Here is a 21607-nt window from a genome sequence, read left to right as displayed (position 1 = left end):
AAAAATGTGTTCTTAAGCTTCTAATAAATTCTTTTTTTTCCCCAAAAAAATATAGGCTCAACACAAAAAAAGAGAAAAATCCAACCATTAATTGAAGTACATTTATTCATTGGGAAAATAAATCCCATATTAAATACGTTTTTTAAATGAAATCATATGTGCCACAATTATTGGCACCCCTGCTGTTAATATTTCGTATAACCTCCTTTTGCCAACAAGACAGGACTTAATCTTCTTCTATAATATTTCACAAGGTTGGACAATACAGAGACATGGATTTTTGACCATTCCTTTTTGTGCAATTTTTCTTGATTGTCCAGAGTCCTGGGTCCTCTCCTCTTCAGCTCACCCCACAGGTTTTCAATGGGGTTGAGGTCTGGGGACTGAGATGGCCATGGAAACAGCTTGATTTTGTGTCTGCGTTTTGGGTCATTATTGTGCTGGAAGACCCAGTGACAACCCATCTTCAGCTTTCTGACAGAGGCATCCAAATTTTGATTTAAAATGTCCTGGTATCTCAAATAGATCATGATGCCATGCACCCTAACAAGGATCCCAAGGCCTTTGGAAAAGAAACAGCCAGGCAGCACCACATATCCTCTACCATACTTTACAGTGGGCATGAGGTGCTTTTCCTCATACTCATTCTTGGATTCACGCCAGACTCACTTAGAATATTTTTTGCCAATAAGCTCAATTTTAGTCTCATCTGACCAAAGCACACAGTCCCAGTTGAAACCCAGTACTGCTTAGCAAACTCAAGACGTGTACATTTGTGATTGTTGGTGTGAAAACGTTTTTTCCTTGCATGTCTCCAAAACAGCTTGTTGGCATGGAGATAACGTCTTATGGTTGTCATGGAGACTTTATGACCCCCCCTAGATACTATTCTTTGGTGCAATCCTCTTAACAGTGAACTCTGGAGAATGTTTTACTTCTCTTACCATCCTCCTCACTGTGCGTGGTGGCAAGATAAACTGGGTCCTCATCCAGCCTTGTTTGTCACTGTTCCTATCGTTTTACACTTCTTTATTATTCCTCTGACTGTAGATACAGGTGGGTTTAGGCGAGGAGCTATTTTCTTGTAGCCATTGCCTGACTTATGAAGGTCGACGCACATCTGCTTTACTTGAACAGCATCTTCTCTCGTCTTTCCCATGTTGAAGAGTGGCTAAGAGCAATAGGACTCTGACACATCATATTTATACCCCAGGGACAAAGGAAGTCATTAATTACTATTTAAAAGTTCCAATTTACTCTGATCAACTTTAAAAAATAAACTAGAAATTACAAAAATGCTCCAATTACATTTTATTGGAATTGTTAGGGGTGCCAATAATTGTGGCACACATGATTTCATGTAAAATATGTATTTCTTAATGTGGGATTTTTTTTCCCAATGAATAAATAGATTTTTCCCTTTTTTGTTTCGTGAGCCTATATTTTTTGAAAAAAAAAATTATTGGAAGCTTAAGAACACATTTTAACCAGGGGTGCCAATAATTGTGGAGGGCACTGTGTGTGTGTGTGTGTATATATATATATATATGAGCGAGCAACACTCATAACAGTGACAAAACAATTACATTGACAATCATGTTACTTTATTTTCAAAATGTTTCCTTTTCTTTTTCATTACTTCTTTAACACACTACTTCTCTGCTGTGAAGCGTGGGTATTTTGCTAGTCTAAATATATATCACGGATTTTTCGCTGGTTCACGGATTTCTGCGGACAATGGGTCTTTTAAATTTATGGTACATGCTTCCTCAGTTGGTTTGCCCAGTTGATTTCATACAAGGGACGCTATTGGCAGATGGCTGAGAAGCTACCCAATCACAGCACGTATTACGTATTAAATAAAACTCCTCAATGATATACGATATGCTTCCCGAGCGGTGCGTCACATACTTAAAAGCTCTAACAGCACCTATTGATTTTTAATTGTTTGCTTTTCTCTGCCTCTCTCACTCTCTCTGACATTCTCTGCTCCTGACGGAGGGGGTGTGAGCGGAGAGGCTGTTTGCACAGAGACTGTCTGCCTAGAGGATATGAATGCTCCTCTAAAAAATGCTGAAAGACTATCTTCACATTGCTCCCTTCCTTGCGGCCGCTTTATCGCGGTGCTTCGCATACTTAAAAGCCCAACAGCACGTATTGATTTTCGATTATTTGCTTTTCTCTCTCTCTGACATTCTCTGCTCCTGACGTGCACTCCTTCGAAGAGGAAGATATGTTTGCATTCTTTTAATTGTGAGAAAGAACTGTCATCTCTGTCTTGTCAATTGAGCACAGTTTAAACTTTTGACTAATGGGAATTATTTCATGTCTAGAGGGCTCTAATAATGTTAAAAAATGTATTTAGAAGGTCGTAAACAGGTTTTCTATGCCCTGACTGAGAAAATATTAGATTTATAATTAAAGAATCCTACTTCGCGGAAATTCATTTATCGCGGTAGACTCTGGAATGGATTAACCGCGATAAACGAGGGTTTACTGTATATACATGTAAAAATTAGAGTAATTTTGGGGTTCAATAAATAGAAATAGTTCATGCCTGTCAACATGCATAAAATATATCATACTTCTAATAATACAATGCTATGTAAAAGTTTGGGCACCCCTTGAAGGTTGCATGATAATTTGCTCTGTATTCATATGAGAAGATCACAGCAATATGCCATTTTTTAAAATTTTTTTTTTTTTTAACTACAGAAATGTAGACAAGGGGATGTTATCAGACCAAAATTCTCAGTGTAGCATTATTGAGATGTATGAAATAAAATAAAATGTAAAAAATGGGATGTGCAAAAATTTGGGCACCCTTTTAATTACATTAATTTGAGACCTGTAGTCATTTAATGCTGACAGGTTGCAGCACAAAATTGCTTTGCTTAGCTTAATAGACATTAAACTACAAAGATAGATACAACCAGTCATGAAAAAGATCATTTAACATAGTTAACTTCTAATTGTGCTTGTCCTCAGTTCTCTAGAGTAGCAACATGGGAACCTCTAAAGAACTTCCTACTGACCTAAAAAAAAAAAACCCACTACAAAAATTTGTTGTTATGAATTAGGAGAAGGGTACAAGAAATTATAATAAAGGCTTGGACCATCTGTCTCCACAGTCAGAAACATAGTAAATGGAAGGCCACAGAAACAGTTCTTGTGAAGGAAAGAGGCCAAGAAATATATCTGAAAGGCACAGCCGAAGATGGTTAGAATGGTCACAGCCATACCGGAAACCATTTCCAGAGAGCTACAAGAACATCTGGCTGCTGACGGTGTCATTGTACAATGTTCCACAGTTCAACGCACTTTGTACCAGGAACAGTTCGGTGGAAGGATGGTGCGCAAAAAAGCCTTTTCTAAGAACTCACCACAAGTAGAGTCGCATGAGGTATGCAAAAGTGCATCTGGACAAGCCAGGAACATTTTGGAAAAAAAAACACTGTGGACAAATGACACTAAGGTAGAGTTATTTGGTCACAACCAGAGGTGCTATGCATGTTTGGGGGGGTTTATCAAACAAACAAACAAACAAACACACACACACCATTCCAGGAGAAGAACTTGCTGCCTACTGCAAAATTTGGTGGAGGTCCATCATGTTATAGGGCTGTGTGGTTAGCACAGGTACTGGAAACCTTCTTAAAGTTGTGGGCTGCCTGAATTCTTCCCAGTATCAGCAGATTCTTGATTTTTATCAGGGGTGCCCAAACTTTTACATAGCATTGTATGTTAAATTTAAGAGTTTAAAATACAAAAACACTGGCCATCACAGAGTTAAATAAGATGTAAAGGATGTCACTTCCCACATTAAAGAACAGTCTCCTAAGGAAAAAGAGCCTGCTCTGTCCTTTCTTGTATAGTTCCTCTGTGTTTGGAGACTAGTCCAACCTGTCATTAATGTGGACCCCCCAAGTACATGTAGGAGTGGACCACCTCTACATCCACTCCCTGAGTAGTGACCAGACATGGAGACACTTTGGTAAGGCAAACATCAAAAGTCAATGACCAATTCCTTGGTGATGCCAACTCCTATACTCTGTCTCATTCCCTTTATCAATATACCCCCATAAGTGCAGAATTATCTGAGCATTTATGCAAGTGACATGACTTGGTGTTATATTTATAGTCTGAAGTGAACAAAATGAATAGAAAAGGAGACAGGACTGTTCCTAGTGGTGCTCCAGCATTGGTCACATCCATATCAGAAACACAGTCCTTTGAGTCTAAAAGGCTCTGGTCTGCCCAACAGATTGTGCATTAGCCAAGATACCATAGGCTCATCCACCTCCAAATCTTCGAGTTTACCCCTTAACAGGGATGGCTGGATGGTACTGAAGGCAATGGATAAATCAAAAAATAAAACAATCACAGTGTTGCTAGCTTTGTCCAGGTGAGAATAAGCTTTGTGGAGCAGATCTATAATTGCATCCGCCACTCCAATCTTTGTCCAATAAGGAAACAGCAGTGGGTCCAAATGTTCAACCACAAGAGGACTTGTATAGTCTAGGACTAGTCTCTCAAAGGTATTCATAATAATGAGGCATGTCACTGCCTTCTCTGGAACAGGAACAATGCAGGATGTTTTAAAAAAAGCGGTGGTACTTTCTGAACCCTTAGGAACAGAATGAACAGGTGACATCACACACCAAAGCACAGGCCTTAAGAACTTGACTGACTCCATCTGGTTCCACAGCTTTTCCTCTGTGTACTGTGTAGTTTCATCAGTTGCCTCCTTACTTGGTCTTCAGTTATGGTCAGAGGTGGACTTGTCACAAGCCATTCCAGTTGACGTGGTAGGAGTTGTTGATGTAGAAAGGATTGTGAGAGGAGACTGGTCACTGGAAGAAGGTGGACGTGGGCGGAAAAATCTATTAAAAACTTGGCTCAGGGCATTAGAGCTTTGTCCACATCTCTTACTAGCACAACAGCCCTGGATTGCTAGAGTCCAATAATTATACTCAGTCCATTCCAGACATCCTTAATGTTATTCTAAGTGAGTTTGTTTTCTATTTTAGCTTTGTAACCTTCCTTTCTTTCACTCAGCTTTTTCTTTAGCACAGAGCCTATTTGTCACCTGATTTGAATGCCCTCTTTTTCTTATTCAAGAGACCTTTTAGCACCATAGTAAACCATGGTTTGTTGTTTGAAAAACAATGGAATGTCTTTTGTATAGTCTGTGATGGAGTGACTGAGTTCCTTAATATTGTCATTATTTGACTCATACACCATTTCCCAGTCTGTCATTTGAAATCAGTTATTCAAAGCCATTGTAGCCTTCAAGCTCCACTTCCTCACTATTCTGGTGGTAACAGTTACATAGGAGTATGTTTTTGTCTATCAGAATACTGTTAGATTTTCCTAAAATAAACTTAAGGCAATGTTTTTCAACTGATTTGCCATGGATCTGAACGGTTGAGACATCCCTGAAGAGGATAAGTCTACCTGGAGAAGCTGCCATAAAAGCAGCTCTATAATCACTATATTGCAGACAGCACTTAGACCACTTCAGACGAAGCTCTAGGCTGCTACAGTCCATCTACCCTTGTTGTGTGTTCTCCAGCGAGCCTCACAGGGCTAGTGGATAGTGGGTATATGTTGCCTCTGAGGTAGAGAGGGGCAAGCAAAAGGGTGAAGCAGCTTGGAGATGCCACCAAAGTGCTTACTAAGTGCTGTGTCTAAGAACACTGTTCTCAGAACTGCACTTTTACTGGCTCCTCCAGTAGTCCCACCCCTTCAGACAGTTGAGCAAAGTGTATGACGTATACATGTGTTTGATAGTAATGTGCCTTGGGATGATTTTGGTTTCAAAAAGTGTGCCACTACAGAAAAAAAAGGTTGGGAAACACAGACTTAAGGTAAAGAAGGCATACTGGATGACAAAAGATTTCATCCCATTTGAAAAGTTCACAATCAACAAGAGACATGCCATTTCCTTGAAAGGTCTGTTGAATGTCAAAGTTTATCACTGGAACATCATCTTCTGAAAGTAAGTTTCCTTCTGTATAAAAGGCATAAGGATCAGAGGGGCAAGAGGCATTAAGAGAAAAGTCGGTCCTTAACAGTGACTGAACAGCAACTCCAAACACCAAATTCTCTAAATATGAGAACACAGTTGAATTTAAGTGATGAGATCAACAGCAACCTGCTACATAAATGTTGGATATTAGCTGAATATAGACTGAAAACCAAGAATCATTGACAAGGGGTAGCCTGAAAAAAATGACTTAAAAGATTTAGCAATAAGAATTGCTTTCAAGAAGCTAGGTATTCAGTATTAAAACTGCAATGCCTACACCAAAATTTGCTAAATATTAAAGAGACTGCCTAATGCAGTTTTAATTTTAAAGTCAAATTTCAGAATTCAGTCTAAGTATAGCATAAAAGAAAAATCCTATGACTACAATAAAAACTAAGTCTGAACAGGTGGCACTTAGATTTAGATTAAAGGAAGCACTCATGTTGAAGTGTCAGGTGAACAATGAGTTATTTGAAAATAAATATTACAATATAATTCATATTTTTCCACAGTGTACCCACAAAAATCCACTTAAATAAGCATACTAAAGATACAATTACAAAGATTTTGAACAGAATTAACACTTCACAATAGTTTTAAAAACAAACCAAATAAAGATCAAATACCCACAGCAGCCCACTTTAATGGCCAATTTTAAAATAATTTTAATTGTATGTAAGTTTTAAAACAATTTTGTTCCAATTTATATTTTGGGCTGTTCATCTCCCTACATTCCTAATTGTAATCTTAGATCCTCTAGGGTAAAGCATAAAAGAACTGGTGAGACGGCTTTTTGTTTTTGTGCACATAAAGCCTGAAATACTTTACTTTAGAGCTAGCCAGGCCAGTACAATTAAAACTACTGAAAAAAAACACACCTCTTTAATCTACTTTTTTTTTCCTTTCATTAACTAGTTTTTCATCTGCTACATTTTATATATACATTGGATCTCGATAAACAAAAATTCAAGTGGAAAATCTTTACTGAGTAATCCTGTATAATTTTTGAGAACAAAATGATGTAACAATGGTCAATGGAAACTAAAAATCACCAACCCACTTAACACCACATCAAAATTAAAAGTCAAAAACTGAAATCACAGACTGATCCAACCTGTGTGAATTTCACCCCAGCAACTTATAATGTGACTCAGAAGTGTGTATAGGTCCCACGTGCCAGTAGGTGCTCCCGACAACATCTGGGCATGCTCCTGATGAGATGGGGAATGGTGTCTGGGGGATCTTCTCCCAGACCAATACATAACCTCTCAGGGGTCCTCAATTGGATTTGGGCCAGTGAATGGCATCAATGCCTTAGTCATCCAGAAACTCTCCACACACTTTGGCCATATGAAGCCGGAAATTGGCCTGCACCAGCAGGAACCCAGGGCTCACTAAACCAGCATAAGGTCTGACAATGGCTCTGAGGATTTCATCTCTGTACTTAAAAGCAGTTAGGGTACCGTTGCATAGCATGTGGAGGTCTGTGCAATCCTCCAAGGTTATGCCTCGCCAGTCCATCATTGGTCCAATGCCAAACTGGTCGTGTTGGATGATGATGCAGGCTGCGTAACATTCAATGCAAGGTCTCCAGACTCTTTCACATCGGTCAGAAGTTCAGTGTGAATCTGCTCTCACCTATGAAAAGAATAGGATGCCAATGGCGGAGCTGAAAATTGTGGTATTCCTGACAAAGGCCAATCGAGCTGCACATTGATGGGCTGTGAGCACAGGTTCCACTAGAGGAGAACAGCCCCTCATGCCACCCTCATGGAGTCAGTTTCTGACAATCTGGTCAGAAACAAGCACACCCGCAGCTTAACAGGAGATTGATCATTTTGTAGGGCTTTGGCAGTGCTCCTGCTGTTTGTTTTCTACGACCCTGTCAGTTCTCCTAGTATAACTGCCTGTCTCCTGGCATTTCCTCCAGACCATACTGGGAGACACAGAAAACCTTCTTGCAACAGCACATATTGATGTACCACCTTGGAGGAGCTAGACTACCTGCGCAGCCTTAATCAGTTGCAGGCACCACCACTTGCTACAAGTAGTGACAAGAATACTAGCCAAACACAAAACTAGAGTAGAGTCAGTCAGAAAGAATAAGAAAAGAGCAATTTTCTGTGAATATTACCTACAAAACCATTCCCTTTTGGGGGTTGTCTTGCTGATGTCTCTCCAGTGCACCTGTTGTCACTTTCATTTGGACCAAAGCAGATAAAGTTGCTTTACAATCACTTATGCGTCCTAACTGGACAGACCGATATCCCTAAAGCTTAAATGACTGGTGTTTGACTGTGATGATTAAGTGTTCTCTTAATTTTTTTAAGCAGTGTATAAACATCCACTGAATTTTCATCTTCAAAATAAATTGGTGCAATCAAAATGCCGTAAAATTTTCTACATTTTGTATTTATAGTACTGTTCCGATTTCCTATTTATGCTTTTATGTATGCAAATGCTTCTATTACATAATGAGTCTCAAGGTATTCTCTTCAGAAACAGGTGGAAATATATTCCACACATTTTTAATGATTCTTTAGCTATAATCATTAGTAATATTAGTAATATCAGTAAAAATGAGGAAGCAAGGGCTAGAGGCAGATGTTTACAGCTAGGATGTGACGAAATGTTGCTGTTGTTTTTGCACATGACATGCTATGCTTTGGATTCAACTGCAACTTGCTCCTTTGACAAAACTTTCACTTTATGATCATATTGCCTCATGTCATTTGTTAAACTGTTGTGCAGAACTCCGTTTGTCCTGTAGATGGGCCAATATAAATTCTGCTACAAAATGATTCTGTAATTAATAGGTGGTTATATATTCAGCTATACACTGTCGAGATTGTTTGTTAAATCACCAAGAGTGGTTTTACAGCCACACCCCCAGTCAATTTTCTATCATTAACCTCTTGTAGCCATTTGCTCTATAATGTCAGTGGTTTCTAACTTTTTCTAAGAATGTATAAATGTTCATTTGGTAATGCTCACCTGTGTTATTTAATGCTTGTTTAGATTTCCTGAGTCCAAAGGCTAAATTAAGCACAACACATTCAGTGATCTTTTATGTGCTCATGCAATACAATGATTAATATTCAACCACTAAGTAACAAAGTGATTGCAAAGAACAAATAGCATGCTTTAAAATCCTAAAATAAAAAAACTACTCTCTAAATCTGTAAAAATTACATTTTAAACCTCTGCATCATTTTTTTTTTTAACTCGAACCCATCTGCTTCTATGTAAAGCCAACAAGTAGTTTTCAAGTTACTGACAAAATAATAAGGATTCTGCACACATGTAAAGACAAAGGGTTTCTCAGCAAAAGACTCATTGAACTGGTCAAATGCAAAACACTTCAAACAAGAATGGTTAAATAATGATGGAATTTATAAATTAAAAAAAAACTTACCACGTTCTTGTCAATTGTCTCATATTTAATGGTGAACTGAAGTTCCATATTACCATATAGGCATGTTTTATTATTGTTATCATAAACTTCGGCCCTCATTGCACAAGACTGTAAGACACCTTTAAAAAAAAAAAATTATAAATATATTAAAAATGGAAACAAAAAAATAACTGGTGTTTAAAAAAAAGTTTCCTGGAAAAATTGGACCAAACTAACATTAAATGAAACCTCAAAGGAGGTTTTTGCTCAAGATTAAAAATGCATGACTGGCGAGGCCTCATCTGAGATAACGTGTACAATTTTCATCTCCGGGCTACAAAAACAGCACAGGAGCACTAGAAAAAGTCCAGGAAAGGGCAACTAGGCTGATCCTGGGATGAAAGAAAAGCTAAGCCTTTACTGTTTAAACAAAAGGACATTAAAAAGGTAAGAGTAAATGTTTAAAATTCTGAAGGAAATTAGTACTGTGAATACATATAAACACAGATGGAAAATTCTATAGTAACTTTCACACAAACGTTAGAAAATGTTTCTTCACACAAAGAACACCATAGGCACATGGAATAAGTTAGAAAGTAGTATGGTATACACTAAGACATTCTGGACTTTCACAATTCTTGCTATTGTAATGTCATTGACAAGTTGCATCAGTCAAGGATTAGTCAGCCACTAGGCTGACCCGCCTTTTAAGGCGACTGACTTTTAAGTTGACCACTTCTTAAGGCAATTCAATATGTAGATCAATTTGATATTTTATACAAACTCATTAATTTGGTTATATTGCATTTGAGCGGTATTACTTTAATACTCGTAGTTTCTGTTATTTTTGTTATAAAATTTAAACTTTTTTTCTATATTGAGGTCGCCCTTTTAAACCCGCCTGATATTTACTACGCGGTGAGGCATTTGTACTCCATCAACATTAATTATTTCCAGAGACATAATTTTGTCTATTTTTCCAGCGCATCACGCACAAAAGCAAGGGAATGATGGGAGCACCAGAACTCTGCTCACATCATGTCGCCGACCATAAGCTGCAAGTAGTAAGTCTGTGATAAACGGAATACCGCTACGCACTCCACTCACGGGACGGAAGGACAATCCCGACTGCTTTTATATAGTAAGAAAGAAGAAGAAGATATCGCACAGCCTGGAGTAGAAAATCATCTTTTACCTGGAAAAACGAAACTACAAATCCCATCGTGCATTGCAAAACGGACGGGGCATGTGTGAAACTCCGCGCCTGCATAGCACTCACGGGACGGAAGGTCAATCCCGACCGCTTTTATATAGAAGGATTGTATGAGCTTGTATTCCCTCACCAACAGCAAGGGCGCCTATAACTGGTAAACATCCCAAGAGAAGTGGCCAGATTACAAATAGAGAGCCACCTAAAAAGAAAGAGAATCCATTCTGCCACTCAGCGCTACATTGGTGTCGGCAACAGGACAAAAAGACCTACTGTCCAACTTAGCAAAGTGCCGAGTGTTGTGAAGCCCTGTAACAGACTTGTAAGCTCTTCAGAACAGTTCTTGGAGAGTGTTGAAGCAGAGATCTAAGATCTTTAGTGCCATTTGCAGTATTACTACAGCAGGATCAGGGGTGGGGGATCTGACAGTAAGCGGAGCTTCAGGTTCATGGAGCTGGGAAAAGTGTGGCAGACTGAGTTACCACTGACCCCAGGAGAGCAGTGTAAAAAAGGGCAGGTGTTAAAACTGCACAGATAAATGATCTCAGGAGCATTATGGGGCAGCCAAGGAGGGAGAGTCTCAAAGCTAAATGAAGGAAAACAAACATGAGAAAATTGAATATATGCAGCTACAGACAAGGATGTTCGCCAGCTTGCTTATATAAACATAGCATAGGTTGTGTTGAACACCAATGCTAAACCTACTCAGTTTGTCCTAAGCAACTTCTTCCAAAATCTCCCAAGGATTTCTCAGATGCTCTTACGCTAGTCAAGAGAAAAACACCTACAGTATATCCTGGATCTACCTAGGGCAGTGTTTCTCAAATAGTGGGGCGCACCTCCAACAAACCCCCTGGCTCCGTCAAGGGAGGCGCGTTTGACCTCGGGGAACATGCTTTTTTATTTTTATTTTAAATTTTTTTTGAATTTAGAATGCACTTTAAATCTTTTCGGTTACATTTAATAAAGCTATTCTTTGTTGTAAATTGGTCCATATTTCTTTCTTTTTTTATTCTCTTATACGTTAATAAGGATACAGTGTTATGCCGAGGTGTACTTATAACAATTTTATAGACAAATGATACTATTTATAGTCGCGTGGGGGGCGCGAGATGTTTTCTTCTTCCTAGGGAGGGCATGACAGAAAATAATTGAGAAGCACTGACCTAGGGTCATGACTTTTACATCTATGCACAGTGAGCATCCTAATTTAAAGCCCAAACCACTTAAACTGGCTCCTCTTGATCCACAGGAGAAGTGGTTCTACTCCTGTAGTGGTTCTTTCTCCCTCTGTGACAAAGGGAGGAGATCAGCAATACAGACGGGAGAGCGGTTGGGAGCATGCACTGAGGGCACGTTGCTGCACCCAACACACGATGAACCACCTGGAGAGCCAGTTTAATTACCCTGTACAGAAACCTCACTTTAGCAGATTGCACCTTCTGTCACATTTCTAGGAGGGATCCGATAGTGACAAAAAAATTGTGGTTTTGACATGGCGGGAACCTGTGTACCTCTATAATCCTTTGGGCTATGTTTTCTTGAAAAGTGTGCTCCCGACAGACTTACATAAGGAAAAATAGTTTAAGGGAATGGACAGACTAAGAACAATTAATAAAAGATCCTACCAACTAAATAAAACAGAGTATCTCAGATGAAACAAGCACAACAAGATCATTTTAATGAACTCCATCAGACTCAACCTGTAAAAGACCCTTTAAAACCACAGCATAAGGATGAGTGAATGGTGCTATGCCACTAGGTGAAAGGTAAGAGTGTGATGGATTCTGTTACGCTAGATATTGAACTGCATAAGCTTCTTAGAAAAATTATGGCTGGACGGCTTCTTCAGATGTTGCTTAATTTTGCTAAAAATGTAAGCATATACTTGTGGCGTAAAGAATGAATTGCATTGTGTATAAAGCTTTTATTTTTCAATCCAAGCACATAATGATCAATCTTTTAAGTATTTCATGAAAAAATATTTTAAAAAAGAAACTTTGCTCTTTATAATTTAGTAAGATAAAAAAGTAAGTAGCATTTCCAGAAGTCAAATGTAACTTGCCGTTGTATCTATACAAAGGAAAGGCTGCTAGATAACACTGACAAGTACAGGATATTCAAACATCATCACATGATAATTACAGGAAGATGTACTCTGAAACTTGATGGGGGGGGTGGTGATACTGTGTACTTTAAACATGAAATCAGAATTTCAAGCTACAGACCTGACAAAAAAAAAAGTACAAAGTATTGCAAATCAACCAGCAAGAAAAAATCCTCTCCTTTCTTATTGGCTGACCTTGGCTTACTATCTCATTTGCTTACAAGGTTAGAAACTTAAGACTCACATTTTGAAAAGCACATAAATAATGCGTACATAGCATTATTCTGTACTAACTGTTTTTAATACTTTGTTTTTTACTATGTGCCTATTCAAAGTCTGTATATGGGAAGTTTGCTATATAAAAACAATGAAATCCCTAGAATATGCAAACAGACCTGCTATTAATCCAAAATTGACAAAACTTCAAAAAGGTGTACATGTAGTTGATACGGGGTTATTATTATTTCAGGTTGTTATATAAAAGAATTAAGACACTTAACAGTGACACAAAAACGGTATTGTAAAACTTTATTTAAACACAAAGATGAGATATAGCTATGCAATTAAAATGACAGCTAAAAAAAAATCCCATTTTATTGCAGTAAATCAATTGAGCCGGACATAATCCGTTAACTTTGCATGGGCCTGTGGTGTCAAACACGGATCCTAAAGGGGCAATTGCCGTTGCTGACGGAGCCTCCGTTGTAATACCAAGCCATATAAATAACAGATCACGTATGATTAACAGCAAGAATTGGCTTCGGAACATAAAAGTGTTCGCAGCGAAAAACGGAGGTCATTACAGCCATCCATGAACTCAATTTGAAAACCCGAGCTAGAGCCCGGTGGTGTAATCACTCTGGATATCACACGTTTCTCTGTAATTAATTTTATTTTATGAGAAAATCTTTTTTTTTTTCTTCGAGAAGCTCAGAACTTACTGTGAAGTGACAAATAGTTAAGGAAAAAATAATCAATAAGACATTCATACAACTCCTGATAGCAAACCGATATGCTGATACCTCATTAAAGTAACTTTCCAGAGTTCTTTTTACCACCTAAGGCGTGATTCAACAAAATGTCGAACATACTTCAAACACTTTGAAACAACAAGCGAAATAAATCACTGCTCGGTTGAATCTGGCCATTCCTACTTAGCATGTTCTTGACGTGTTTGGTTGATATCAGCACACTTTTAAAATGCAATTGTCGCACTTCTTGAAATAAACCCGTTTTTCGCTCACTGAAAATAGAATCGGTTCTGGAAACAAAACAGACACGATGTAAATAGCAGGATTCTTATTATTTTAATGTGCTACTAAGGGCGATGCTCACCAGGAGCACACACTGCGTTCAACGCGCCACGGTCTACGGTGCCTTTCTCAGGAGAGTCCCGAGGCAGCAAGGCCGAGGAAAGAAAAGTTTCCCGTCAGCACTGAAAGACAAGACAACTCCTTTGATACGTCTGACTCCTCGTTTCCATACTCACCACAGCCCATAACAATGAGAAGGAGCAAGTTCTTATAGCTCTTCATGGCAGGTGCACAGAAAAAACACAGCAGCAGTCAAAGTAAACTAGATATCGTCAGTCCGTGGCTAGTGCTACAGCGCAAAGGAGCATGAAATCACATGACAGTAGTCGAGAATCATGAATGATCGCGAGGAGGCGGGCCGTGCGGCGTCACGTGTCAAAGTTTATTTATTTAGAGAGAAAGAAATTGCTGGGGTTTTTTTTTCAGAATAAAAGTTAAAATTGGTTCAATCAGAATAACTTCCTCCAGAAACCATGTATAGGAGCAGCAGAAGCAAAGATTTCGAGAAGTGCACTATGTTAAAGATTTATGTCATTTTTAATGCACTAAAACTGTTAAATAGCCAGTTTCCTAAGTCCGCTATTCCATTTTGGATTCGACGGAGCCAGAATTTATATATTCCAGAAAAGAAAATGTTACTACGCCGATAACAAAATTACCAACACAGAATAACTGTACAAAATAAACAACGTTGGGGTCTGATAACAGAATTGCTCCCAGCTCTTGTGCTTCGTTTGGCTTCCATCTAGTACAACTGTGTAGAACCAGCGCTCCTGCCATAAACTGATCCTTCCCCTACATTTCTAATTAATCCCTAGAAAGTGATGTGCAAAATGTATGTTGTCATGCAGATGTGTTACGTGAAAGTCTTAATGTATTTTATCCCTAAGGCTTTTTCAGCACCCTGAGTGTAAATGTCATGTCTCAATGTTTTTATGAGGGGTTTGCATAGACTTCACTTCCAAAGTTCATTAGGTCAGTTGGTGAGTCTGAATTGATCTGTGCATAGATAAGACATGTGATGGACTGATTTACTATTTAAGAATGAATCTCTTGGCTTGAGCCCAGGGTTGCCATGTTAAAATTAATCCTGAATTGGATTAAGTTTGTCCGAGAATACAATGGCTACAAAGGTTTTTGCCTAAGGAGATCTGTGGTCAACATACTTTTAAGGTAAAGCAGACATGTATGTTGGAATAGGGCCCAAAATGTGAGAAGTTGCGATGCCATGTCATGTGACGTTACAAGTAACAGATGGGTTGACGGTGGGTGCCGTAATACTCTAATCTGCAAAAATCAGCAATTAGACAACGAAGAATTGCATCATAAGAAAAATAAAATAACTGAGCACTGCCCACAGCAATCAATTGGCACTATAAATGCCAGACTATATTTAAAATAACATCTAGGCTTAAATGATCAGTGGAAGATGAAATTACAGAAATACAACCACCAAGTATCATAACCACAGATTGCTGTATGTCAGGTGAATTGAGCATCAGAATAAGCTCAATAGAAGAGACTTTCTTCAGCTTATCCTCCTTGCCACCTCTTCCTATTTCAGGTGACCATAAGCTCATAAGTTGTGCACAATAACCTGACATCCCCAGACCCAGGAATAAATAGCAATATGCAGTATTTAAACAGAAATAAGTAAATGTTTCATACATTAAATTCTTAGCAATGTTCTCAGAGAATTGCAACAAACTGACCAGACACAGTACAGAATTAATTAAAATTTGATGTCAATGAAACATTTGTTTGAATAGATACTGTCTTTTAGAGGAGAAGCAGATGAGTATGAAATGCCCATGTGGCATTTTTCCAGGGACTGACAAAAAAAAGTTGTTAAATGCAGGAAATTCACAATATTTTCTCAGAATCTCATTAATACAGGACTGGGTTTTGTTGTGTTTATGATTTTTTTTTATATTTTCCTTGCAATTTTTATGAATAATAGTTACGATCATGTTGGAAGTGTCCTGATTTCCATCCATCCATCCATTTTCTAACCTGCTGAATCCGAACACAGGGTCACGGGGGGATTTGGTTTGTTTAATTTGTGGAATTATTATTGTCATTTTTGTTGTTGCTATTTGTTATTCTTTTCAATGAATGCCTCCATGTTGTTGATAGCAACTGCGAACATCTTTGCATTTGATTTTTGTGCACGTGTGTGTTTGTGTGTCTTCACCCTGTGATGGACTGGCACCCCATCCTGTTGTATGCCATTCTTTAATTTTCTTTCTGGTTTTACCTTGGTCATTCAAGTGTTCAGACACTCTGTGTGTTTTTTTCAGGTTTTAGATTATGTTTCTTTGATTAGTTAAGTACTTTGATTTTAATTTACAGTTTACTTTTATTTTTGTGAATTGTATTTCTATCATTATCACCACCATCTTTTGTACCTATGGTCAGTACCATTTGTGTTTCATTTGCTAGGGTACCTCCTGCATTTCTTGGGACTTACCCTCAAAGGTCATGACCTTTGATCTTTTAACCAGCAATGTTAAAAAAGTCACTCAGGAAGGTCAGTTCCTTATCTGAGTTGACATATTCTAAATCCCTTTTTGTCTTTGTCCTTGAAAACTAAAACCTTTATTTTTGTATTTTTGGTTTCAATTCATGCCTTTATTTTTTTACTTTTGGTTTTGCTTACTAATCTTGTGACTTCCCAGTTTCAACCTTATTTTTGTTTTTGACTGCATCTTTTCTCCTGGTCACATCTAGAGACAGCTTTGGTAGTATTCCTAGCAGGACATTTCCAGGTATTGTCCCTGTCTTGTGCCCTATGCCTGCTGGGATAGTTACCAGCTCCCCCACAACCATGCCCTGGATGAGCAGATTAAGAAAATGGATGGATGTATGGCTGCTGTGGGTTGGTGCCCTGCCCGGGGTTTGTTTCCTGCCTTGCACCCTGTGTTGGCTGGGATTGGCTCTAGCAGACCCCCGTGACCCTGTAGTTAGGATATAGCAGGTTGGATAATGGATGGATGGATTTCAACAGCATGATGATTGGCCAGATAGCTATTAGAGGGTGAGGAGCACAAGACTCACAAAATGCTCCTTTAATAAGGAATAAGTGGGTTCAGAAAATGTTTGAATAATACTAGAACAAACTATAGTGGCAGATATTGGGATAAACAAATAATTCAAATGGCAGTTTCTTTTTTCAAACTCACTGGTCCAGATATTTTAATAAGTTGAATAATGGGAGTTTCTGGGTGTCATGCATAATGGCATGATTTAGTACAACACATCAGTAAAGTAAACTAGAACTTAAAGGAATTATTGACAAAAAAACACAATTTTTAGCACAAAGACTACGAATAGAAAACTTTGAACACGGTAATAAATCAGGCAAGTTTTTAGCCAACCAGTTAAAAATAAACAAAGAGAAAACTGCCATATCTGCTGTTAAAGACTCAACTGGGAATATAGTATATGACCCTGAAAGAATAAACAACACTTTCAGAGATTTTTACAAAACCTTGTACTCACCACAGATTAACCCATCAGATAATGAGATCAATGAGTTTCTAGACAGGATAATACTTCCTAAATTATCAGATAGCCAAGCTACAGTCCTGGACTCGCCATTAACATCAGATGAGCTTCAGGAAGCTCTTAACTCCATGCCTAATAGGAAGGCTCCAGGTCCAGATGGGTTTCCAGCAGAGTTCTACAAAGAATTCTGGATCATTCTGGCGCCAACATTCTTCAGAATGATGTGTGAAATACAAGAAAATGGTAGACTACAGCCAAACATGAATTCAGCCAACATTAGTCTCCTGTTAAAACCAGGCAAAGATCCTATATTTCCTACCAGCTATCGCCCAATTTCTCTTATTAATGTTGACCTGAAAATAATTTGTAAAGCCCTTGCAAAAAGATTAGAGAAGGTAACCCCTTTCATAATACATCCAGACCAAACTGGTTTCATTAAGGGGAGACATTCATCCACAAATTCACGTAGATTACTCAACTTAATAGACTTTTCTTATAGCAGAAACATGGAAACCAGTATATTATCTCTCGATGCAGAAAAGGCTTTTGATAGAGTTAACTGGAAGTTCTTATTTGCAACTTTACATAAATTTGGTTTTGGAAACTTCTTCATAAACTGGTTAAAAATTTTATACAGTTCACCAACAGCATGCGTCAGGACAAATGACCAAACATCAGATAGCTTCTGTCTTCAGAGGGGGACCAGGCAGGGATGCCCTCTCTCCCCCTCGCTATTTGCTATCTTTATTGAACCACTAGCAGCAGCAATCAGGCAAACTACAGTTATTAAAGGCATAAAGTGTAAGAACATAGAACATAAAATCAGTCTTTATGCAGATGACGTGTTACTTTATCTTCAGAATTCTCAATCCTCTCTCTCCCAGGCAATTGAACTAATAAACTCCTTTTCAAGAGTTTCAGATTATTCAATAAACTGGTTAAAATCCACAGTTCTTCCAATTAATTTCTCTTTTGTCAATTCCCTTAATACACAATTGGAATCAGGGAATATTACATACCTGGGCATTCATGTGTCTCCCAGGCTGGCAGATCTAACTAAACTAAACTACATCCCACTATTAAAGAAAGTGGAAGATGATCTTGCTAGATGGAAATCCTTACCGATATCACTTATGGGGAGGGTTGCCACAATTAAAATGATGGTTTTACCAAGAATCAATTACTTATTTTCTATGATCCCAAACAAGCCATCATCTGATTGGTTTAGATCCCTGGACTCCTCCATCACTAAATTCCTTTGGAAGGATAAACCTCCACGAATTAGCTTAAAAACACTACAGAAGACCAAAGATAGAGGAGGGTTGGATCTACCCAACTTCTATCATTATTTCTTAACCAACAGGCTCCAATATATACCAAGATGGTTGCAACATAACCCGCTGGATGAGTCCTGGTTAGATGTAGAACAGACACTTTGCAATACTATAGAGCTTTGGACCTACCGTTTATTAGCTCAAAAATAAGAAAGCATGAAAGCTTTAAAAGTATTAATATCAGTACCTCACTGACAGCATGGTGGGAATATCTAAAAATGACGGAGTCTTCACTAATTCCATGCAGACGCACACCCATCTGGAATAATCCTGACATATTGCAAAACAATAAAATGATGAACCTCCCATACTGGAAAAGTAAAGGAATTCTATACATGGAACACATAGTTGAAGGATTGGATTTCATTCCATTTAACAGAATAGTCTCCCAATTTGGGATAGACAAGAATAGATTTTTAGAATATCTCCAAATTAAATCAGTAGTTAAAGAAAAATTTAAGCTTAAAGTAGAATTACAAACACCATCAAGGGTATTAGACTTCTGTAATCTCAAACACCCCAAATTACTGTCTAAAGTATATAAAACATTGACCAAAATAGATGATACAATAGCAATTCCTATAGGCAAATGGGAGGAGGATCTATTAGTTAGCTTTGATCAGACTTTCTGGTCCCAAACCTGTTTAAAAACTTTTAAAACGATCAGAAACCCCAATTTACAACTAATTCAATACAAAATTCTACACAGAGTACACTATACAGGTCATCGGATGTTCAGGATGGGATTTGTGCCATCTGACACCTGCACACACTGCACAGACAACATTCCTGACAGTTATATCCACGCACTGTGGTCATGTCCACCTGTTCAGGGATTCTGGTATAGAGTATGTGAAGACCTGTCAAAGTGTCTGAAATGTGATATCCCAACTTCCCCCTCATTTTGCTTGCTGGGGAACCTAGAGGATGTCCCGATTGAAACAAATTTGGTTCACGTGGTTCTCACTGCCATATGCATCGCTAAGAAAACTATCCTCATAAACTGGAAAAACAAAGATAATCTTTGCATTAACCAGTATAGAAATCTTTTATTGGATCATATTACACTTGAGACAGCCTCTGCCTCCACTTCAAATCAATCTCTCTGGGCTCCTTTGATCGGTTCCATCACATAGCGATGATGGAGGGTCATTGATAGGTCCTGCGGGATGCTGTGGTTGATGTGGTGGAGAGTCTGAGCTTGGAGTATCTGGAGGATCCCTGGGGTGGGTTCACTAGGGGGGTCTTGGGCTGGGGGGCTGCTGCCCGACTCTGGTGGTGCTTGGGTTACCTCCGGGGTGGGCTTGTGGTGGTTGTGTGTAGGGCCTTAGGGGGGTCTTGGCGGTGGCTGCTGGTCGCTGCCTAGTGGCGCAATGCCCCTGGGTTGGTCTGGGTGTGGGCCTGGTGGCTTAGGGTTTGGGGCGGCCGTCCCGGATGGGGATATGGGTGGGGCCTTGGGGATTGGGTCCTGGCATGTGCGCTGCGGGAAGAGGGCGGAACGTGCGGCAGTTCCACCATGGGGAGGGATGTCCGGGAGGGAGGATCCAGCTTTATCCTGGGTGTCTTATGTCTTACTTAATCTGAATGTTGAGTAAATGTGGGGATGGGAGTAAATATTCTGCTGGGGTGGTGTGGGTTGGTGGCCTCAGACTCCGTGGGGCTCTGTGATGCTGCTGCTTGGGCCATGGCTAGATAGGCTGGGGCCTCCGTGCCCGGGTGGATTTTGGGAACGGAGGTGCCTATTGGGGCCAGTAGGGGAGCTGGCTCCCTGGAGGGCTCAGGCCCCTCAGCCGTTCCTCCCCATCCTCAGACATTTCCCTCCTCCTGCTCCTTCACATCATCACACAAACATGCACATAGGGCCTTGGGGTGTGGGTAAGTCAGGGGGTGCGGGTATGGATCCCGTTTCCGCAGTCCTGTGGCAGCCTACACCCCAATTTTATTTGCACATTAAACACTTCCACAAAAAACATTCCACACAAATGCACACTTAGGGCCTTGGGAGTGGGCACACTCAACGGCATCCGGTGGGGGGAAATTTCAGCCTCACTCCAGTGCGGTGTCCACTTCCAATTTTAAACTGCACCTAGTCACGGAGAGTTTTGGGGGGGAGGTGGGGCTGTGTGTTGGCATCAGCTGGTGTAGGCCACATGGTGCCGGCACTGCCTGCCCCCAACCACAAAATGCACCTTATCAGCACACACCAACACTACATTAGAGCAGGCGGAGGGAGACTAGAGGTCTTATCACACTCTGTTCTCAGTTAGCTGCCGGGGCTGGAGGCTAGGAGTGGGAGCTGGCCGTCTGCCTGTGGTCTGGAGTGGTGGGTTGCTTTGCTCTACGTTGGATGGGGTGCCTGCTCACTATTACCCCTGCGAACGGGCTAACTCTGGCGTCCAGGAATGGCTGTACCTCAGGTGCGGCAGCACCGGGACCAGAGTTAGGTAGGGTGTGTGGGGAGTGTGAATGGGTGTCTGGCGTACATCCTTGTAAGTCTTGGGTTGTATGTGTATGTGAGAGCATGAGGGAGGGAGTGTATGACTGTGTTTGTGTGTGACTGTATATGTCAGGTGGGGTTTTGGACTCCTCCCCTCTCCTGGGACATCTGGCAATACTACAACATCTTTGCCTACCCTCCCCCTGCCTTAAGCATCTGTCTGGTCGCTCCCGGTGGCTGCCTGGTGGGATCTGGTTCCCTGGGCTCTGTTGGA

The 21607-nt window shown here is 39.7% G+C and overlaps 1 protein-coding gene across 2 annotated transcripts in view; it reads right to left on the bottom strand.

The window, feature by feature from the left end:
- lamp2 (lysosomal-associated membrane protein 2) overlaps nucleotides 1-14370 on the bottom strand; it is a 42236-nt gene extending 27866 nt beyond the window's left edge. Inside the window, exons 1-2 of one of the 2 annotated variants that reach the window (XM_039766073.1) lie at nucleotides 14232-14370; nucleotides 9447-9565 (exon numbers count right to left, since the gene is read on the bottom strand). In XM_039766073.1, the coding sequence (XP_039622007.1) occupies nucleotides 9447-9565; nucleotides 14232-14277 (165 nt within the window). In that variant the 5' untranslated portion in view covers nucleotides 14278-14370. The remainder of the gene's footprint in view (nucleotides 1-9446; nucleotides 9566-14231) is intronic. The other variant, XM_039766074.1, reaches the window with a different exon arrangement.
- Nucleotides 14371-21607: the final 7237 nt, after the last annotated feature.

Source organism: Polypterus senegalus, chromosome 10, assembly GCF_016835505.1.
Source record: "Polypterus senegalus isolate Bchr_013 chromosome 10, ASM1683550v1, whole genome shotgun sequence".
Taxonomy (NCBI): domain Eukaryota; kingdom Metazoa; phylum Chordata; class Cladistia; order Polypteriformes; family Polypteridae; genus Polypterus; species Polypterus senegalus.
This window is presented reverse-complemented; position numbering and strand designations above follow the sequence as displayed.